The 21,031-nt window shown below is 48.2% G+C and overlaps 1 protein-coding gene across 1 annotated transcript; it reads right to left on the minus strand.

Moving 5' to 3' along the window:
• Positions 1–1,000: 1,000 nt before the first annotated feature.
• Positions 1,001–21,016, minus strand: LOC130156306 (acyl-CoA 6-desaturase-like). Its single transcript, XM_056354689.1, has 12 exons — positions 20,577–21,016; positions 16,276–16,386; positions 14,754–14,951; positions 14,291–14,392; positions 13,226–13,351; positions 11,683–11,743; positions 11,161–11,237; positions 10,888–10,985; positions 9,313–9,409; positions 8,123–8,202; positions 6,993–7,118; positions 1,001–5,724 (listed from the first exon to the last, which is right to left on the minus strand). The coding sequence occupies exons 1-12, from the start codon at positions 20,772–20,774 to the stop codon at positions 5,673–5,675; spliced, it is 1,326 nt and encodes a 441-aa protein (XP_056210664.1). The 5' UTR covers positions 20,775–21,016; the 3' UTR covers positions 1,001–5,672.
• Between the last annotated feature and the right edge of the window lie 15 nt (positions 21,017–21,031).

The raw sequence follows: 21,031 nt of genomic DNA on the forward strand, positions 1-21,031 counted from the left end.
CTGCACAGGATGAGTTTACCTATGAAGCAATTAATGTGTGCTCTGAAAAACTGTAGTATTGACTTAAGATAACAGATAAGCATAGAGTGGACATCCCCAACCATCATTCCATCTCCTGACCTAGGACAGCCTATGTGCTTCCTACTTGCAGCCTCTCTCCCTTGTTGGGTGCTCCTCTATCTGATCGGGTTCAGGTGGGTTTGTTTGCAAGAGCTAATTCGTAGTTATCCCAGTTTTTTTAAACCCCACTGCTGGTATTGACCTGAACCCCAGTGAAACACTGGACCAAGTTGTCGGTTAGAAAAGCCGCCACAAGCTGCTCACCGTACCTCTGGATGAGCCATGAATGGGCAGAAAATTGCATTTTAGACAAATTGTAAGAAGCTCCTATGGAAGTTTTCATACAGGTTTTGTTCCCAGTTCCCTCCCTGAGTGCCCTGCAGGCTGGGTGTGAATGGCTGGGCAAATCTTTCTACGGGACCATCTCCTTTTCCTGGGTGCCTGTTCCCGAGCTGAGGGTAAGCAGACCAGTGTTCCTGGGCTGTGCGGAGGCTGCTAAATCCATGCTGTAAAAGCCAGTCCTATAAAAGTAGTGTCACTAATTTCACCCTGTGAAGTAAAAAAAGAACTTTCCACAATCACTAGGTAACAGCTCCTCTATAAAAGGACAGGAGCCATAATCAGTGAGTCTGATCCCAAATCCTCTTCTAGAGTTTGCTTCCACAATTCTTGGTCTGGGATCTGGTTTTGAACTGGTACTATAGCTGAAATTCAGACTTGAATCACCCTTTATGCCAAAGCCTATCCTGACCCTCCAAGAGTTCTGGATCTGAACACACGTTCTCAGAGCCGGAGCTGGACGGGGACATGGACACCCCGATGTCCTGGCCAGCCCAGCCGGCTTCATGCTGCCCGCTGGCAGGTTTGCACTGCCGAAGGTGTTTCCAAGAGGAAACATTCTCTGAGCACTGCAGTGACTCTGGAAAAAACACATAAAGCATTTTTATGGTCAACAAATAGTTACAATTTTATTGAGCAGTAGAATACACAAGAAAAATATTCTTTTTTGAGTTACTGATTTATTTATTTATTTTTAAAGAACAAAATAATCAGGGCCTGTTCTGTAAGGAATGTGGTTTTGATGTTTTAACAGCTCCTAGAAAACAGCTGAAATGTTACGGCTTTGTTAGGAAGGCTTTCTTAAGAAAGAATGTACTAGAAGAGGCCATGGATAGGACATGGCAGCTTGTTACAGAAAGAAAAGGATGTCTCTGAAGACCTAAAATCCAGCCAGTGTGATCAGCCCCTGTAGCAAGGAGTGATGGTGCCTGGAGCCATGTCCTGACAGGGCTCTGCTGGTGCTCGGAGCTTCCCAAGCCCTATTGCAGTAAGCAACTGGGATCTTGGACTCCTTAAATTTGTGCTTAAAGTTAAACAATTTTAATGCAAGTCCCCTAATTCCCATTGTGCCTCTTCCCGGAAACATGGGGCTCGGTTTCTAGTTAGTTCACCAAGCTGGCACAGACCCATGGCCTCCGTGGAGTTAATTTTTGTTGCTGAAGGTTCTGGGCTACAGCTCCAACCTAGCTCAGCCCCAGTGCAGGAGAAGCAGGCGCTTTGCAGAGGACTGCAATGATCTGAGGGGCACCGTGCGCGTTACCCCGTCCTGCCCCTGCCCAGAGCTGCGGGAGGGTGAGCTCTGTCCAGATCCAGCTCGCTGCGAGGTGCCGAGGGAGCTGCCAGCCTTCGCCGGCTCTAACCCTCCGCTCTGCCTGGTCTTGCCTCGTGTCTCTGGCATAAGCTGTCGTCCAGGCAGGTAGCAGCAACAAATGGGAGCATATGGGACACCTGATTTCAAGTTCATTTTCTTCTCTCTCCACCCTCTTGGTATTTTTTCTCCCACTCTGTCATACATCCCTCCCCAGTCTGTTCCCTTCCCACGTTTCTCCCATCTCTGTACTTCTCCCAAAACACATGCCCATCTCTCTCTGCTGCCCAGAGGCTCCTCTTGCCTTTGCTGCGCTTGCTGCAGTTAACGCCTTTCTCTGCCAAGTGTCTCTGACCATCCTGGTCCTCCAGCTTCTGCTCCAGTCCCTGCTAAACAAGCAGCTGCAGAGAAGCAAAGCCAGCCCTTTTCTGCCTATTGTTTGATTATCTGCCCTGAAACAAACTCTGTGTTTCCAACTCGTGGCCTCTCTTCATTGCCAAGTGCTCACGTAGCCATTGATGTGCTTTAGCTGGGGTAAATAAACCCTGGCAGGCTCACAGCTTGTTTCACAGATTATTTTTTTTGTGTATGTGTTTGTGTCTCATTACAGGGCGAGTGAAATGACCTTTATCAAGAGAGAAAGTGTACAAGATTTCGCTTCATTATTTTCAGAGAAACTAGTTAGCTAACGGTCCTCAGAAAGCTGTGCAAAACTGCACTTAAATTTCTGTGTTTGAACCATTTTGATGGCAAATTGTAACCTGCGAGGGATGCTCATGTGTGGCCGATGGCTGCCTTTTGCTCAGGTTGGAGACAAAGCCAAGCAACATCATGGGAACTTTATATCCACCTGTGTCTGCAGTTTTACTGAAACTTCTGGAATCTCCTGTAAATCTAATTTCACTTCGGTGGTACTTAAAATTATAATGAAGCAGATTGCTCCAGACTTCCAGGACTCTTCGTCAGGGATCTGTTTGACCTGCTCCAGTTAAAGGATGGAGAAATATGTACATCAAGGCATGTCGAAACAGCTTGAATTCCAAGATAGAGGGCTAGGACTTTTTGGAGGGAGAAGAAACTACACGAGCCAGAGAGACTTTGCCTGAAAAAGGAACCAGCACCTTACATTTTCACCAAATTTTTTGCACATGTAGGTTCCATGGCTAAGAAAGTGGCTCGTTACAAAGGGTTGGTGACCTGTTTGCTGCAGAACAGCCCTCTTTCTCTTGCAACAGCAGGGGCGATGCATGACGCTTGGAAATCAGTTCTGACTATAACATTGCACAGGTTTTATTTCGGGATTTGAGCAACTGAACATTTTTCATGACAAGGAAATTTTTCAAGAGTCTGTAAGAAGCAAGTAACCGGGGAAGAATTAACATCAAGATCTCTCCTGACACCTCTTTCTTGCCTTTGGTATCTTCTGCTAAGGTCTTGGGAAAAAAAAAATTGCTCCTTTGCCTAAGAGCTGGTCTTCTGCAGGCTGGTGCAGCATGGTTGTTCTCCTTGAACATTTCAAGTTCATTCAGCCACCATCAGTAGTAGCTGCCATCTTCTGTCAGGCCAGGTTGTGTTGGCAGTACTTTGTGCTTCTAGCAGAAAAACACTCCTTCCAGTAGGCTGGTCAGTGGCAAGGAGGAAAGCCAAGCTGCTAGAGCAGGACTCTTTATGTAGGCTGAGCTACCAGTTTGCTTCAGTTTCTCTAGATGTTAAAAAGCAAACCACTTCTGAAGAATAAAGGTAAGAGAGAGGGGACAGCACTACAGAGGAAGAGGCCGCTGTATCAAGAAAATATTTGCTCTGGAAATAGGAACTGGAGGGGTGAAAAAAATATGAACTATCAGAAAAATAAGCTGAATATTTAAAAGATTGCGCTGCAGATGCTACTGTGTGCTTGTGGTCATCCGTGCTGGAGCAGAGACAGTGAGATACATTCAAGGAGTCAGAAAGAGATGCACATATTAAGACAGTCTTAACAGTGTTAGTCACAATTCCAGGCTAGCTCATTACTACCTGTCTGGGAAATCACAGCACCCAGAAGGATGCGATCATTCATGCTATTAGAAATCAACTATAAAATTTGCTCAAAGTGCGTTTGAGCTTCAGATACCCCAGAAACAGCAGCTTTTCATCCTAACCATTCCTAGTGATATTTGGGTATTGCCAGCTTAGGGATGGGCAAGAACACCAGAACAAGCCCTTTACAAACCTTAAGTAGCAGCCCTGCCTACGAATTTCCCATCTGTAAGCGAAGAGGTAATCTCATCTTATTCTCCAAAGATGGGTGGGGGGATACATTTATTTTTTGAAGTGGCTGGCCACAGCCCTGGAGTTGTCTCTGTTTGTGAAGCACCTTGCTGATCCTGTGGGATTCTGTTAGCATTCAAGGACTGGATGGAGAAGATCCAGTTTCAGAGCTCAGCAAGGTAATGAGGCATGCAAAGCCACTGCCTAATAACCGGAGGGTCCCTGTTGTGTGTTTCCAGTGAGCGACGAGACAGCTGTTGGAACTGCAGCCTGCCTTTGGAACCATGCTCCTTGGTCAGAAACAAAAGGGTAGGTCTCTTCTGGTGTTGTATGACTGAATCTAAAGTTCATGATTTATTTGGGATCAGGTTGCCTGTTACAGAAGCACCTGGAAGCTGTTCAAACGTACCTCCTGATAAGCCATTAATGGTTTTTGGTAATTAGGTGTTGGGCAGAAAATAGAGGTTTAGACAACCTGTAAGAGGGCTCTGCAGAAGGTTTTGTATCACCAGCAGAGCCTGGTCAATCCCCTTTTCAGCTGCCTCCCCGCAGGGCTGGGGGTGCAGGTCAAATGGTGGCACAGGCTCTCCTTTTGCAAGGAGAATTCATTTTCTTTGCTGATGGCTCCCAAGGGAAGGGTGAACAGTGCCACCGCTGCTGGCCTGTGACACGCAGAAACAGGCTTGGTGGCTGCCAGGCATGTGCAGGCAGGCAGAACCGCGTGTTGCTGCAGCACGGTCTGGTGAAAAGACCGTTTGTGGTTAGGCTGGAGCACTCGCAAGCAATTAGTTAAGTTTTGCTTATGTGACTTATTTCAGTCTTTTGTGTAATTTACTGACAACCATCATGCAACACCAGACCTGTTGCTCATTACAGAGAAAACAGACCCTCTCCTAAAGGAGGTGTTTTGCTGTTTAAGCCCAAAGATCTTCCACGGACCCCTGGAAACAGGGGCTGGTCATAAAAATACAGCTATATTAACCCTGCTGAGAGGTGGTTAGATATTAGTTGTGCAGGGTTGCTATCAGCTTTTACAGAAGTGATGCTATGGTTACAGAAAGAAAGGAGGGAGAGAAAGGAGGGAGGCCAGGAGAGCTGGGCTCTGGGAGGGCTGCAAGCCACAGCATGGTACCCTGGTTGCCGGTCCCCGTGGGGCATGATTCCTGTGGGCATCACAGCCCCCCCGAGCTCCCTGTTGTGATGGTGATCATGGCCCATGTTATTTTTCCCTTGATAAAAAATGGAACTCTCTGCTGAGCTCCTCTTTTCCACCACCACAGGAAAGAGGAAAGAGGCACAAGCTGACTGGGACACCCTTGGACTGCAAATGCTCGCTGAAGCCTACCAGCTCTCCGGTGTCTGTGAATCAGGGGCTTGTGTGGTTTAAGTCGAATTAGAATGAATCTTGTGAAGAGAAGATCAAGGTCAGATATTAATGCCCTTGTTTTAGACACTCCTCCTCTCCGTCCTCTCCCAACCTTCCACTTTGTGCAATACCAGCATCGCTTTTCATCCTCTGAAGCACATTTTAAATCTGCCTGGATTAAGCAAGTTGCCTGAGCCCATACCAGTATCGGCTGACAAGACAGGAACACCCCTCCAATTGTGCACATAGATATAGATTGAAATCTGAGAGTAAAAGACACGTGTGTGATTTCCCCCCTGCGCACCCCCCCATCCCTCCCGGTCACTCACACCTCCCCACTAAGATTCACGTTCACTTGTGGAGGTAAGCGTCCAGCCATAGATCGCCAGATTTCTTTAGGGACCTGTGGGAAGGAAACAAGGAGAAGTCTGTTTGGCATGTGAACCTTGCCTCCATCATTTTTTTTCCTACAAAGAAACCTGTTACTAAATTTGCATATGAATCCTTAGAACACTGGATGTCTTTCCCTAGTATAGCAGATGCCATCATGAGCCAGAGTGAGCAAGAACTTCCCCTGGTGCCCACCATGTTATCTGCAGACCCTCTGGCCCTGAATAAACAGGGAAGAATTGCCTGGGCTCACCACGCTGCACCTCTGAAGGTGTTTCCCCACTTCCCCCTGGGAATTCTCACACGGAATTTCCCATCTACATCAGCTCCACAAATATGACATGACAGATTTGAGCTGGTTTGGGCTCAAAAGTGCTCTGACAAAACCCTTCTGCTGGGAGGGCAAGTAATTGCTGAGATGGCTTCTGGGAATTTGTGTAGGGACACAGGCGGCGTAAGGTGGGATGCGGGGAGCACTGTTGCATGCCTTTTCCTCTGCTAACTGGATGACAGGAGCAAAGGAAGTTTTGAACTGGTTTTCAGCTCTTCTGCATGTTGGGGCCAGTCTGCTTTAATGTGTATTTGCTTCGAACGGTTTGCCAGCAGAGATCCTAAGCTGCGGAATACTTTTTCATGTTCCCTGTCATGAATTATTCCCTGTGGAGTAACTGAGACTGAAACATTAACACAGAGTCTGCCTGACTAGGACTATTAGACTAGTCTTCAACCATGCCCGTAGGGAATACCCTTTGCTGCTGGCAGGGCTGCAATGGGAACAGCACGCTGTGACCTGCCCCATTCCCCGCTGATAAATCTCCCTCCGCCGCCCGAGGCCATGCTGGCAGCTCCCCAAGCTGGCAGCTGTCAGAAGAGCATGTCAAAAGGGTACAATCAAAAAAAAAGTCCCTACTAGATCAGGTTAGTACCCATCAAAAGGCAAAGTATTGGGTACTCCAATAGCAGTGCCCTGGTTGCAGAAGCTGCTCTGGGGGATGGTTGTTCCTTCCCCCACAATGTTGTGAGTTAACCTGTCACCAGCTGTCCCCTGGCCTTGGTCCACTGAGCCAGTGGAGCTGTGTCATTTCTGCTGTGGGTCAACACTGCTGAGAGTGCTCCTTGGGCTGCAATATGAAGGTTATTAACAGACCGACACCAGATTACAACAGAGCGACGTGGTATTTTGGAACGGTCTATAGCATCCTGAATTCTCTGTACTAGACAATACAAGATGTTCATGCAACAGCGAACTGCAAGCTGCAGGTGATACCAGAAGGACCTTACCCAATGATGTCTGCGAAGGCTTTTCCAAGAGGCTTCTCTTCATATTGGACTCCGTGCTTGGCACATAATGACTTCACCAGAGGCTTAACCTTCCAGAAGTTGTGCCGTGGCATTGTTGGAAACAAGCTTGAATTGAGAAAGAGAAAACAAACCTAAGAAAACTCCAGAGACTAACCCCATGGGCTGGGCATCTCTGCCTGCCTCCTCACAGGGGCTAATTACTAATGCCTCCTCCTCAAGCTGTGTAAGCAGCAAAAGAAAACGAGGCATGGTGAGGTATCCATGATTTACAGCCCTCTGTTTCGAGGAGGCTTGTGGAAACTGCCTGTGTTGATTCTTCTGCCACTCTGCCGTGCCTCACGGCCAAGCTGTGCTCCGGAGGGTGATGGAAGTCAGCTCAGCCAGGAGTGCGAGGGGCACAGGAGCGAGGGAACAGTCTCAGCCTGCTGACACGGCCGTTCCCCGTTTCCTTTGGGCAACATCCACTGTCATCTGCTGAACTGAATTCCCAGTGACTCCCCTTCCCACTTTTGGAAGCTCATGGAACAGAGAAGCAGGTAAAGAAGAATTTGGGATCACCTTGCCCTTGTGCCATTCAATGGAGATTTCCCAAACTGACTTCCAAACCCTAAAAGCTGTTTGTTTTGCACTTTGTGTTCTCCCTGGCACAGACTGTCCCTGTGGCCCTGGATTTAATGCCTCTCCTGGAACCTGGCACCCAGCAGCGCACGCGGTCCCACACGGCTGTCACCTGCCAAAGGACACTGAAGTGCTTTAGGGGAGGGGAAGTTTCTGAAATGGATACTCAAGTTCAAATAGCTTAGGATTTTGAGTCCATAGCCATTGCAACTGGTGGATGTGTACTGCTGACTCCTAATTAACCCCCAAATTAATATTGTGAGAGTGAAAGCTGAAGTGTGTGGTAGCAAGAGAGAAAGATGCCGTGCCTGTAGTAGAAGGTAGAAGCAGACTACGACCCCCAGTAGGCTGGCACTCTCTCCTTGGCATACAGTAGCACTCCAAAGATCCTGTCCCATCCCACATACGTTCCTTTAGCAGACTTTCCCTCCCCTCAAGCCCGGTGCTGCAACAGCCTGGTAACAGCTAAATCACGCTGGGTGCATACTCACTGGTGCTCGATTTGGAAGTTCAGGTGCCCGGTGAACCAGTCGTTGAAAAAGGACTGCTCGATATTGCAAGTGGCGGCCAGCTGTGAAGGCAAGAGAGCAGCTGTGAAGGTTGAGGGGAGCCTCACCCCAAAATCAGCACAGCTCCTCTAGCCCATGGCAGGGCTGGTACCTGTTGCGTGGCTCTGAGGACGTGGGACATGTGCTGAGACAGCCGGGTGCCACAAGGGAGCTTGAACCCTCCCTCAGGGCTCACTGTCCCCTGCCGTGCTGCCTGTGCCCCCATGGGTTTGAGCAGTGGCAAAGGGGACAGCGTAAGGAGGCAGTCTGTGGGCATTCTGTGATGAATCACCTCGTAGTGGTCCACGCAGGGACTCCTAAACCTCTCCGGTTCAGCATGATATGGCGAACAACAGTGCCAAGGTAGAAAATGGGGGAGGAAAAATGCATGGACACAGAAAGCCTGCCTTCCCCATCCCAGCTAGTTATCACCCAGTTTGCCTGAAGTGCAAGGTCTGAATATTCTGGAAATATTTCTTGGCTGCTTTTACTATTAATGATAGTAAAATTGGGTAGTCTTTCTTAAAATGCTCTGACACTGAACTGGCAAAGCTGTGATTACTACGCAGTAACCATAGGAGACATACTCTCCTCACCCCCACAAGATGCATCATAAAACCACATCAGCATCAAAGAGGCTTATCTCCCTCCATCATACACTATAGAACTTCAACCAGTAAGTAAGAGGTTAAGAGTGTCCTGTCAGCAGGGTGGATTTGTCCGACTGGATATTGAAAAGGTGTAGAAAGCAGCGGGTTTTCATTTCAGTCCTCATTGCTGAAGTACAGACTTTGGAAATCTATTGCACTCTCCCTTCAGCTCCGATTTGCACCAGGGCCCTCCTGCTTGCTCGTATGCAGCTGCTGACACACGCCACGCAGGAAAGCCAGAGCATGCTTCTGGAACCTGATGCTGCCTCAAATCTGAACTAATCTTTTAATTGTCAAATTATTTACAGAAGTTTGGACTTCCATGCCTTGACTCAGCACTGCTGGCCCTGGGGAGAACATCTTTATGGGAGGGACAGAGACCATACACTAGTGCCAAGGGACGGTGGTAACCCACCTGCTCCTTGGGCAAATTTCTAACCTGTTTTGGGGTGAGCCAGGGGTGTTCTTTCCCCTCCCAGTTACCTGAGAGCTAAGCCAGTCTCTGTGCTTCTCACAATCGATTTCCATTGGAATGTGATTCATCTGGGTGACCCACACAAACCAGTGACTCTCCAGAAACCTTCAAAAACAAATGGGCAAGAAGCAGGACAGTTTGCACTGCAGGTCGGGACACGAGGTAAGCAGAGTGGGGGTGGCAGGGAGCAGCAGGAGCCACAGGCTGTGGGAAAGTGTTTCTCTCGGGTATTGAGGTAATTACCTCCCTTTCTATGGAAAGCAGAGAGAATCACTTCTGTGATGAATTTCCCTTCCCCTCTTTATGCCCCTGGGATGAATGCAATTATGGTTCAAGCCACGCAGGACATCCCACTGGGCTAGCCCTCCCCCTCAGAAGTGGGTTGACCTCTCATGCTATTTTTGCCTTTCGGTAAATAAAGATGATCCAACTCCCCGAAAAAAACCAACCAAGCCCCAGTTTAGAAATCCTCAGAACTATTTTCACCTTTCCCATCGCTTGACGGATATACACAATTTCAAAATCCACCTGCCCATCGGTGTTAGCTTTCTGGGCACCAAGTTCAGCTCAGAGGGAGCTCCCAGCTGCCCTGTGCTCTCTCGGTCCCTTTGCCATAAGTCTCAGCTTTGCCCTGGGCTGGCTATCGCCTTAGAGCAGCTTGTTTATTGCTTATGGTATAGAACTGCATTTTTAGCACCTGTACAGCAGTCGAGAGCAATGCACTTTCTTCTCTTTACCTGCTGCAGTTTCTGTGTGCTGACAAGATGCCTGCCCACAACACCCTTGTTCTAGTCTTTAGGTTTGTTCTGGGAGGGCAGAGGATCTCAATTTGCAATTTTGCCTTTCTTCTCGCACTCTTTGCTTAGTCAAAATCCAGAAGTTTTGGAAATTGTGGGTTAGTTGTCAGAAGTGTTTCAGCCTGAGAAGCTCCGCTAGGCACTCACACAGGTGTATGCCTCTCAAGTCTCCTCTTCACCTGAGGTCCAAAGTGTTTGGAAACTATAAAAACTGAAGTCATGAAGAGTGACATTAATTCTAATACTGTGAAGGTTTTTGCACATCTGTTGTCTTTTTTACATCTTTTTACTAAAAACTGAACACATTTTGTTTTAGAAAATGTTCTTCACTGGGATGAAATGTCTGCCTAGAAGTTTCACTTACAGGGGAAGCACATACAGTGCTCAGGAGGGCTCCTGAATTCCCTTCCCAGTAAGCTGGGAAGAGGGTGGCCTGAAGTACTCTGGAAGGGTCCAGCCTTGACCAAAGTGGATAAAATGCATAAATGTGTTGGAATCGGGCAGCATGTGAGGACAGGGAACGAGGAAAGAAAAGAGAACCCTGGCTGGACCATCACAAGGGCAGGAGACGATGCCGAGTACCAGAGCCGGCTCTGGTGGACAGGTGGAGCTGGGAGATGAGAAGAGGAAAGCGAAGCGGTGGGAATAGCCAAGATAACACACAGTGAGGCCAGTGACTGCAGAGAACCTGGACAAGGAAGGACTGCGGGGCACAGCAGAGCTGAGGCTTGGTTTGTCTGGCACTGGAGGGAGGGGAGAGCAGTGGGGATGCCCTTTATCTCCTACCTGACAAAAGTGAGGAGAGACAGGGATCCCAGAATGCCATAGAACGGGATGTATGTGATGAAGTAGCGCATGTAGTAGCTGATGGCCCAGGCTAGGTCCTAGGGGAAGAGAGAAGACATTAGGCATCACTTTGCCAGTCTCATACAACATGTCCTTTCTGGTGACATTAGGGACACTAGTTAATTAATACAGGAAAGTGTGATCCTGGCCCACTGGCCTCCCTCCCTCCGAGTCAGCCGGACCCCATAAAGATGGAGGGAACGTTTCACTCACCGCCCAGAACCTGCGCCTGATCATGGTCGAGATAATTTGGATTTGGAAATATACAGGGATGAGCAGAGGCGGGAAGACTGCAAAGCAAAGGACATGTTTTGGCCATCAGAGGGGTGGAAAGGTGTGTGACGTGAGCGAGGCAGTGACTTAGGACTGGTTCTAGGGAAGGTCTGCCCAGCACTGGTGAGAGGTGGGTTGTGGTGCTGGGGCTGCACACCTGTTCATCCTGACTTATCAAAGAGCACTGGCTGATAACATGCATTTTTTTTCCATGGAGCCTCTCACACCGGGGTTATTTCCCAGCCTCAGTGGTTTGCCTTGCTTTATGTGGCCATGCTGGCAATGTTCAAGGTGCTTGGATATCACTGAAGTTATATACTGAACTGATCTTGGGACCTGCACAAGGGATGGTGGTCCTGAGGAAGGGCAGGATGAGCTGAGACCTAGGGAGCTAACACAGTAGGGGCTGGGAAGGTCAACTGGTGTTCAGGGAGAAAGGAAGAGTGCAGGGCAGATACTCACTGAGGAAGAAGTACTCGTGCTGGTGGTTGTAAGGCAGGTACTTCAGCTTCTTCTTGCCGTACTGCAGGACACGGAGGAGAAAGTTCAGGCTTGGGTTATGACACTCACATGTAAGAGAAGATTCTCTGCAATATTTCTTTACTGACTGGAGAACTTTGACTAAATTTCCACCACCAGGTAAAAAGTGTTTTGGTACAGTTAAATATCTTGACTTTGCAATTGTGCTGGGTGTAAATTCCTTTTTAAAGTCTCCTGGCTTGATATTCAGATAATTTCTATTTACTTGAGAGCCTGATGGCATTCGAACGCGTCTCTCCACCTCCTGCCATGCCTGTGGCTGTGGCAAGAGCTGCTATTGTCTCCATCGTCAGGGCTACAAACGTGATAGGCGTGAAGTCTGACCTTTGGTAAGTCACTACATGGGATGTCAGTGCAAGACAATGATCCCTGGGGAGTCTTCCACGCAGAATATCCCAACCATTTTCGACTTCTGCAGCCCCCAGCCCCCAGGGACTCCTGCCATCAGCCAGGACTTGTAAAAGCTTACATCACCAACTGGGGGAGAACTGGCGTGGTCCTTAGCTGTTATGACAGCAAGTCACATAGACGTGCTTAAATCTACAATATCACTATTATTATAGTAATATTGTATGTTTGATAGTAAATATATAAAATACATAAAGATATATAAATAGTTTGATATGTAAGTGATAGGAAATAGAGCATTGAGAGCTATTCTGCACTGATTTCTTTATTACTGTGGTCCACCCACAGACAGCAGATGCAGAGAAGTTTCTCCACACACAGGTAGACCTCAGGTTGTTGCATTTCTGTAGGTGCCCATTTCTTTTCGATGAATAGAGGGAACCAAGAGCACCTGGTCTCCTAACCTCATCTCCATACTGAAATATCTAGAGCTATAAGAAGTGTCTTTCTTGAGCTCCAGGAGTGTTCACACAAGGAGCTACCACATAGAGAACCTGGATTGCTGTGAACTTGCATTTTTGCTTCCAGCATAGCAACTTCCCAATAAAGGTAAGTCTTGTAGTGCCAATAAATCAGGCACATCATTCTGGTCTGAGCTCTGAAAAGCTGTGTGCTTAGTTAGCATCATCTGGAAAAGGATTATATGCAAGCATTAAAGAGTATTGGGGTAGACTGATGATGGCCTAATATTTCAGATATTTTGTAGGGGGATGATCCAGTTTTCCTTGTTGTCTTAAATGTTTACATTCTTAGTTTTTCCTTCAAGTGGTAGAACCACTGTCCGCTTTTAAACTCAGCTGGCAGGCACAAGATTTTCCAATGGGTTGTAGCCACACGTTTAAGAGCATGATACTGATTTACATCTTCTAGACAACAGCCTTTTTATACCCCAGGAGAAGGCTTTCATTTTAGTCATATATAAGACCCCTTCTGCCTCTCGTGCAAGACATTCTCTATCCATACCAGTACGTAAGTTCCCTACACGTGACAAATGCACAAGCATTCTCCAAAGTCCCTTAGGACAATTGTTTTCCATGTTTTACTCACTTTGCCTTACCTCAACAGGCTGAATATCTCCAAGGACAAAAATATGCAGCATGTTCACATCTGGGTCCTTCTTGAATATGTTGGGCTTGGCGTGGTGTTGGAAGTGACGATGGTTCCACCAGTTTGCAGAGGCACCCTGGGCAGATACAAGAACAAGTTGTTAATCCATGGGAAACGACAGTTCCTCTAACGGTAGGATTACCCATTCATGTACAGAAACTAAAACAGTGCAACTCAGGTTATGGCCAAACTGCTGTGTGCTTCTGAAGTAGCAATAAGCAGTGGCTAAGCTGTCAGTTGCTATGAGACAGCTGGTTTCAAAGGGCTGGTCTGCCCTTGCTAAGGATCATCAATATTAAAAGAACAGGGGATAAATATGCTCCGAGTGAGTCGGACATCACCATGTCTTCCCACACATAAAGCTGTTTTTAGTAGCCGAATTGTGGAATCATAGAATCATTTAGGTTGGAAAAGGGCTTTATAAGATCATCAAGTCCAACCATTACTCTAACACTACCAAGTCCACCACTAAACCCTGCTGCTGCCTTACTGGTTATCATAGTGGTTCCCCACTGTTGCCTGTGGCTGTGAGGGACCAGGCAAGATGAAGTGGCTTTGGGAGAACGGGCAAAGCTATGTCCCAACCTTGGTAAGCTCCTACTGCAGGTGGATGCTCAAATGCCTGGATTGCACTGGACCTTGCCCAGGATAGTTCTGAAGGCACCTTGAATGGATGGGATGTAACAGGATGGGACATTTGAAAAATATTATACCTTGGTGAAGTGCACGGTGAAAATATGATGTTAAAATAGGGGTTTATGTAATTTAATAAGCTTTGTCCTCAGCTGCTGTAAACTGGTGTGGTTCCACTGAAGCTTGTGGAACTACTGTGTTCTGAAACAGCTACGATTATGGTCTCGTCTCTCTTCTGCACAACAGCTCCATGTGCAATGATCACAAAGTTCTTTGTGCATCTGCTCACTGTGGAGAGGCAGAGAGCTGCAGTTTCCTACTTTAAAACAGTCAAAGTGACTGCAGGTGTTTCCACAGTGCCCTGGTCCACCATGTCCCTTACCTTCAGGTGTCCAATGATAAACTTGTGGACGATGTGGTTCCAAGAAGACTTCTTAAAGACGGAGAGGTGCCCAAAATCATGTTGCAGCCACCCTGCCTGAGCCTGGGATGAAGGAAAATCGAGTAGTTAGGAAGCTGTTTGAAATCAGAGTTAAGCATAAAAGGAAAAGGAGATAGAAGGCAAGTTGTGAGTGTGAGGAAAGAGGGAATTAGCTGAGGTGAGAAGGTGAAGATCTCTGTTTTCATTCTGGAGAACACAGAATCATTCAGGTTGGAAAAGACCCTTAAGATTGCTGAGTCCAACCGTGAACTTAACACTACCAAGCCCACCAACATGTAGAAGGAAAGGCCAAAAAGGTGAGAAAAATGTGTGAGTCACAATCTAATATGAGAAGTTCAGTGCACACTGGCCCCCTCCTGAGCAATCTGCGCAGCCAGTATGCTCCGTGCCTACTGCTTCTCACCTGGGAAGTTGTAAGGATGCAGGCGAGGATGAGAGTTGTGATCCAGCCAGTACCAAAGTATGAAACCATTAACCAAGCTAACACTTCCATGGCAATAATATGGCCCAAGTAAAGCGAGAAAAACAAAGGATTCGCTCTGAACAAGTTCATGTCCTCTGCCGTCTTCCTCAGGGTCCGGAAATCCTCCACCAGCTGGGACTGCAAGAGAGACATGCAAGACACAGTACGGAGCTTCTAAGTCAGTCTGAAGGAGCCCAAGGAAGGCAGGCTAAGCTCCACACTAAGGACCCTGGCTGTTTCTTGCATTGCTTGGCTATTCCAGAAGTAAAGAAGGACCTGCCTCCATATTCGCCCTCTATTCCAACATTTCATAGCACTTCCCCATGAATAAGCATCCTGGCTGGTCTAAGCCTACAACCTGACCTTTTGTACCTCGGGCTAGGAGAGTAATTCAAGCCCGCTGCTGTGAACCAGCAGTGCTACCTGGCTCTGTTGAGAGTTACATCAGCTGATGACTCTCGTCTGAATGAGCTTTACAAGTACTAAAGAGAGAGCTGCAGAAGGAGAAAATTCAGTCCTATTACCTACGTATAATTCCAGAGCTCTGATGATGAGCACCCAGTCCCAGAGTACCCATCGTCTATTTAATACATGGGGCAGCTACTGTGCAATCACTCATGAAGAGCATTCCCAGGTCAATGCAGGTCAGCACTGGCTCTTCTATTGTGAGTGATACAGATATATCATAATCATGGCCAGTCACAAACAACAGGACAGGATTGAGTTTCGTGGCGAGAGCCAGCCCTGCCATGCACTGTGCCTGAATAATGAACAAACTGTCTGGCAGGGATACAGAGCTGCCCTGAGGATGCCAAGTGGGTAGAAAAGGTACTTGCTGGGTTGCTGTTCCTTAAGCACAGCCACCAAAATGAGACCTCTGGCTCAACTCACTCATAGGTGACTACTGCTGGTGCCATGCACGGCACAGCTGTGGCTGTGGTCTTGTTGAGGTGCTGAGCAGCATGTCTGGAAGTCTTTTCAGAATTCTTTGCCTACTCCTCTCCTTCCCCCATAACAGGCAAGCAGCGATGCATGTTTTAGAGCTTGGTCACCAGAGAAAGAACAGCAGAAGGGACACCAGTCACAAGACCTGGTGCACATTTCCCAGTCTACATGTCTCAGTTCCCATTTCCCTTTGGTATGGGACCGGTCCAGCCTAGCACCTGGAATGGGCTGCTAGAAATCAGCAGCTGTCGGCTCTATGGGAAAGGAAAGGCTTGTACAGCCAGGCTGAACGCGTTACCTCCCTCCCAGACACATTTTAATCTACACTGGGATGTGCACATTGCTACCTGGAGATGTTCAGTTGCTGAGCATCTACTTGTCTCCCTCTCTGGAGCTGCCTGTAGTGAAGAGACCTTTACAATCTGCCTGCCTCTGACCTGGGAGACATCCCAAGAGGAAAAAAAAAAGGTGGCAGAACGTACCCATCATAACCCCCACCTCAGAAACAGATACTCACGTTTTTATCTAGGCCCTGGCTCGGTTCCCCTGGAGCAAGCTCTCCAATAAGTAATGGCTTGAGAAACTTCTGAACCAAGGTGGGGTTGATGTGGAAGGCCTGGAATGCATCCTGGAGCAGAAACAGGAGTAATGGTGTGAGATTCAGGAGTAAGTTGCTGCTTCCTACTCATGGCATCATTCCCACCCATCTCCAGCACTGTCCTTCTCTGCAGCCCCCCATGTCACTGCCAAAGAGGGGTGCCAGGCTGACTCCCACCTCTCTGTGGTCGCTGTTCAGTGCAGTGCTCCTACTGGAGGCTGATGGATCCACTGATCTAGCAGCAAGCGAACGGGGAGATCAGGGATGCTATCTAGACATATGGTGAAAGGCACCTCAAGAAATTTTTTTCTAAGCAACTAAATACCTAAATCCTGTTAATTCCCTTAGGAGGTAGGCGAGAGGAATTTGTGCCAATCCCTGCTAGATATAAATACCCTTCAAACGCCTGCTGCCTGGAGGCAATTCAAGAGAGGGGTTGGCTGCGGTGACTGAACCTGGACATCACCAAAATGCCAGAAATGAAACTGAGGAGCGCTTCTTCCGTAAAGCACCGGGATTTCCTAATTACTCTCAGCTCAGCTCTCATGCCAGTACCCCAAACTATCTAACCAATTGCAGGGACAAAGCGATCCCTGTTATCACAGGGAGAAGTTTGGATCCATTTGTCCAGGTCCGCTCCCCAGGACTGCATCCCTGGCAAAACCTGGCCCAGCAGGCACGAGGCCGGTGCTTTTGGATGGCGCTGGGTCAGCCGCTGGTGTTACTCTGTTGGTGCCAAAGTGAAGGTAAAACTCTAGGACCAGCAAAGCTGTTTCTAGAGCCCTGTGCTGCAGGCAGTTTAGAGTTTCCCATGCAAAGAAATATTTGCCCTGGATCACCAGCTTCCTTCCCTACTTTGAGGAATTTAATTTGTTTTACCATAATCTGTGCATACTTCACCCTCTCTGGCGCTATCCTCACAGCCCATCTGAGGTTAAGAAATACTGTCCTCTCCCTTCAACAGAGGGGACGATGCACTAAAGGACTGACTTGCCCAAGGTTACAACTGGTAGCAGACCAGCGTTAAGCCTTTCTACTAGTGCTGTAGCATTGTCAACTCTTGGACCTGTAAATGCATCACTGAAATGTTAAGCCCGGTCGCTGGTTTCCTTCCCTGGTACAATCTGCAGGTGATGTGAAAAGGGAGGGAAAAGCAGAATCAGTGGCAAAGTGACTGCACCTGCTGCAAGGTTTTGCAATTTTGGGTGAAAAGAAGGGGAGAAGGGGAAAGGGGAAGAGGGTGAACATCTAAGCAGCATTAGAGAATGCTGACTCAGTATTATTTAAACTAATGGGGGGGGGGGGGGGGGAATGCCTTTGGAGGTACTGCCTGATCACCGTGATGGAGATCCAAATGAGTTGTGTTGTATTAACTGGGGGGCGACTCAGCACAGCAGCTTCTGCCTGACCACCTAAAAGGTATTTTTGTCCACCTTGAGCTTCCCTGCCAGTAGCCTATCTACATGTTTTCTAACCATGCTTATAAGTGCTGTGTCATGACTTTTTCCAGGGAGAGTTCTCCTCTGCCTCTGAATTTAATAGTCTCACATTTTTCTGGATGGGATGAAAAGTAAAGGTTGGAGCTGGTTAGGAAAGCAGTCATGCATGTCAAAACACAGTTGTTACTCTAAACTGCACTACCTTGCACTACCTACCTTCCACTTCGCTGCTGTTGCAAGCCTATACCATGAGGAAATAATGACAGCAGGAAAGTTTTACCTTCACTGAGAAGCAATACAGATATGTGCCATCAGCGTATAGCCTCCAAGCAGGAGAAAGAATAACATCTCCGGAATACTCTTACCATCACCAGGCAGAAAGCTACAGTGATGGAAAGATTTGCTTTTTTATTAGCTGTATCTCATGCAGCAACTTCACTAATAGGTCCTGAATATAAGATGTTCCCTGAATGTGTGAATTGCCCTCAGTTCTGTGCTAGAGGAGATAAAAGGCAAAAGGCAGTTTGTGGGAACTTACACCTGACCTCCCACCTTCGTGGTCTGCTGGCCAAATAAGCTGAAGCGTCTTATGGGGGGTGAGGAAGTGGGAATTATTCCAGCTGCTTTTGGTGAAAAAAAGCTTTGTATCACTGAGGTATGAACAATACCTGAGCATTTGAAGTGTTCAATGCTGTCAGTACAAGGATGTTCTTTCACATCCTTGAACACCTCTAAAACAGAAAGCCATTTTCTGAAGGCAACTGTGCACGATGCGATAGCAGAACAGGTAGCCCCAGACCAACATGCTGTCAAAGTCTGGCCTAAAATGAATGAAAGCTCAGTGTTGTTAGTGCCTGTAGCGGAAACCTGTGCACTCCTAACCTGCCTGGTATGAATGTAACAGCTGTCGGGGAAGCTTCTCAGTTAGCTGTCCTGTAAGCATCCCGAGAGGAATCCGCTCACACATCCCCACATAAAGCAGAGTATCTTTAGAGTGGTCCAGCACAGAGGTGGGGTTCAGTGAGCATCAGGGGTAGATGGAAACACATGATCCTCTAGAGGATGGGTCCAAGATGAATAGACAAGATGCTGAGGTTCCTTTGGTGCATGTTTGTGGTCCTAACTACACGTGGTGCTAAGGAGAGCGTGAGAAAGATGGAAGCCACATATGAGCCAGGAAGGTAAACATGTTAAACTGAATTTTTATAATTGCCTTTTCCTCCTCCTAAACTCTTCCACCTGTGATATCTTGCAATGCAGAATGAAACTTGTTAGTTAAGCCTTGACAGGGCCAAAGCCAAGGCCTTGTCACCCTGAATGAGCGATGTTTTTTGGCAGTAAACTGTTAGCCACCACAGGGAAGCTGCCAACAAGCCAGATGCCAATTCTGCTGTAGTGCTCAGAGCAGTGATGAACAATTCCAGGGCATACAGAAGACCATGCCTTCCTGGAGCAAGCTGTGAGTATAGTGGGATGTAATGTACTCTGGGAGGAGGACCAGCAGTAGCAGAATCACAGATCTGTGTTTCAGTCTCCCTTGTAAGGATGCAAGACAAACGCAATAGCAGATGCTTTTTGCTTTCTAGTGGAGACACTCGAGTTAAATTCTTGAGGATAGGAGTCAAACTCCTCTGGTTTCAGCTGGCCTGCATTTAAGCAGCTGCAGGTAAAACCTGGCCCATCTTCTTGAGGGAGAAAGCTATTAATACAGAGGATTTATCAGAAGGGGGGCAGGAACACCAAAAAGCATCTCAGTGCTTCAAGAGAAAGAATGAAAAATAATCACAGACCACGGGTAAATGGAGACCGATGGAAAAGGAAGGTTATTAATTCTTGCCAGTTCATCCTGCCACACACAGAGCCTCCTCCTTGCTAAGGTGTTAAGAGCCATGGGAGACAAACAGTTAAAGGTACAGCTTGGTCTCTCCTGCTGCTTACCAGGCACATATTCGGAAAAGCTCTCAGGCAGTTTAGACTTTACTAACTATGGGCTAATGCCCTGGGGGGAGAACACGCTCTCTGGATGCACTTCTGCAGCAGGTGGCTTTGAGGGAAACTGCCCACAACAACCTCTACAGAAATTTGTTCCTTTTTCAAGGGTTTTGTTTGGGTGCGGGGGGTTTTTTTTTTCCGGTTGGTTGTGGTTTTTTGTTTTGATTTTTTTTTTAAGTTGCTGAAACACGAGAGGTAGCTGAACCCAGCTATGAAGTGCAGGAGCAGCTGCAGCAAACAGTTAATGGTGTGAGGGTTTTCCCGCCCCCCCATCCCTTTTCTGTAGGAACCTATAACTAAATTCTCTAGAGAATTCCCTCCTGGGGAAAAAGGTAAAAAGCTCCTTGCTTTAAAGCTTCAAGCTCACCCTCCTCAACAGAAACAACTCTGAAACACAGACCGGCCTCTTGTTAACCCCTTCTTGTGCTGGGCTGCTGTGACTCTGCATGTCATGAGCTACACACTGAAGACTCGGGGCACTTTGCTCACGAATTCAGAGCTCAAGGCACAGCACAACCAAGAGACAAAGCCAACCCAGCAGGATTTAAGCAGAGCCGAGCCATCTCTACCTGCCAATCTTCCAGATGCCGCGAAGGGCTCAGCGGGGTGGATGGCCCCGGAGCTGTATCCCTTTGGACCAGCCTTCCGAAGGAGATGCGCTGGGTGCACAGAAGGTGTCAGAGAGATGGGGAGCGGGCGGCAGCTCGCTGCTGGGGGGCAGGGACCGAGCAGGGGTAGCTGGTGAGAGCTGGGGTGGGGTGGGGTGGCCGGGCGGGCGGGGGTCCTTACCGTGGCATCCTCGCCGGTGCAGTGGCTGATCACTCGGTAGCCCCCCGGGTGCCTGTTTACCCACTGGGTGACATTATACACCTTTCGCTGTATCACCAGCCAGCCGTCCGTCCGCAGATTGTGCTTCTGGATCTCCTCCCAGGTATAGAAGCGGCTCTGCGCCTCCGGCTCCCCTCCTTTCTCACCCCCTTTCCCCATGGGCCCACTTGCTGCTTTGTCTTCTTATCCAAAACTCGGGGGGGGAGCACACCTGCTCCTGCGTTTCTCAGGGATGTGCCGGAGGGGATGAGCTTTCCCTGCGTACTGTAGCTCAGCTGATGCCCCGCTCTCCCCCCGTGCCCGGGCTCATGTCCTCCCCTCCCCTCTCTTTGTCTCCTGCTGCCCGCTCGGAGCTGCCCCCTAGGCTGCCTCCCCCCACTGATGCTCTCCCCTCGCACACAGCCCCGTTTTGTGGG

The sequence above is a fragment of the Falco biarmicus genome, chromosome 10 (assembly GCF_023638135.1).
Source record: "Falco biarmicus isolate bFalBia1 chromosome 10, bFalBia1.pri, whole genome shotgun sequence".
In the NCBI taxonomy this organism is placed as follows: Eukaryota; Metazoa; Chordata; class Aves; order Falconiformes; family Falconidae; genus Falco; species Falco biarmicus.

Excerpts from the sequence above, each read along its gene's own strand:
- LOC130156306 (XM_056354689.1), bottom strand. The coding sequence starts at position 20,774 with ATGGGGAAAGGGGGTGAGAAAGGAGGGGAGCCGGAGGCGCAGAGCCGC. Across the intron at positions 14,952-16,275 it reads GCCAGGGCCTAGATAAAAAC|TCCCAGCTGGTGGAGGATTT; the intron begins GTGAGTATCTGT and ends TCTCTCTTGCAG. Across the intron at positions 10,986-11,160 it reads TCAGGCGCAGGTTCTGGGCG|GACCTAGCCTGGGCCATCAG; the intron begins GTGAGTGAAACG and ends CTCTTCCCCTAG.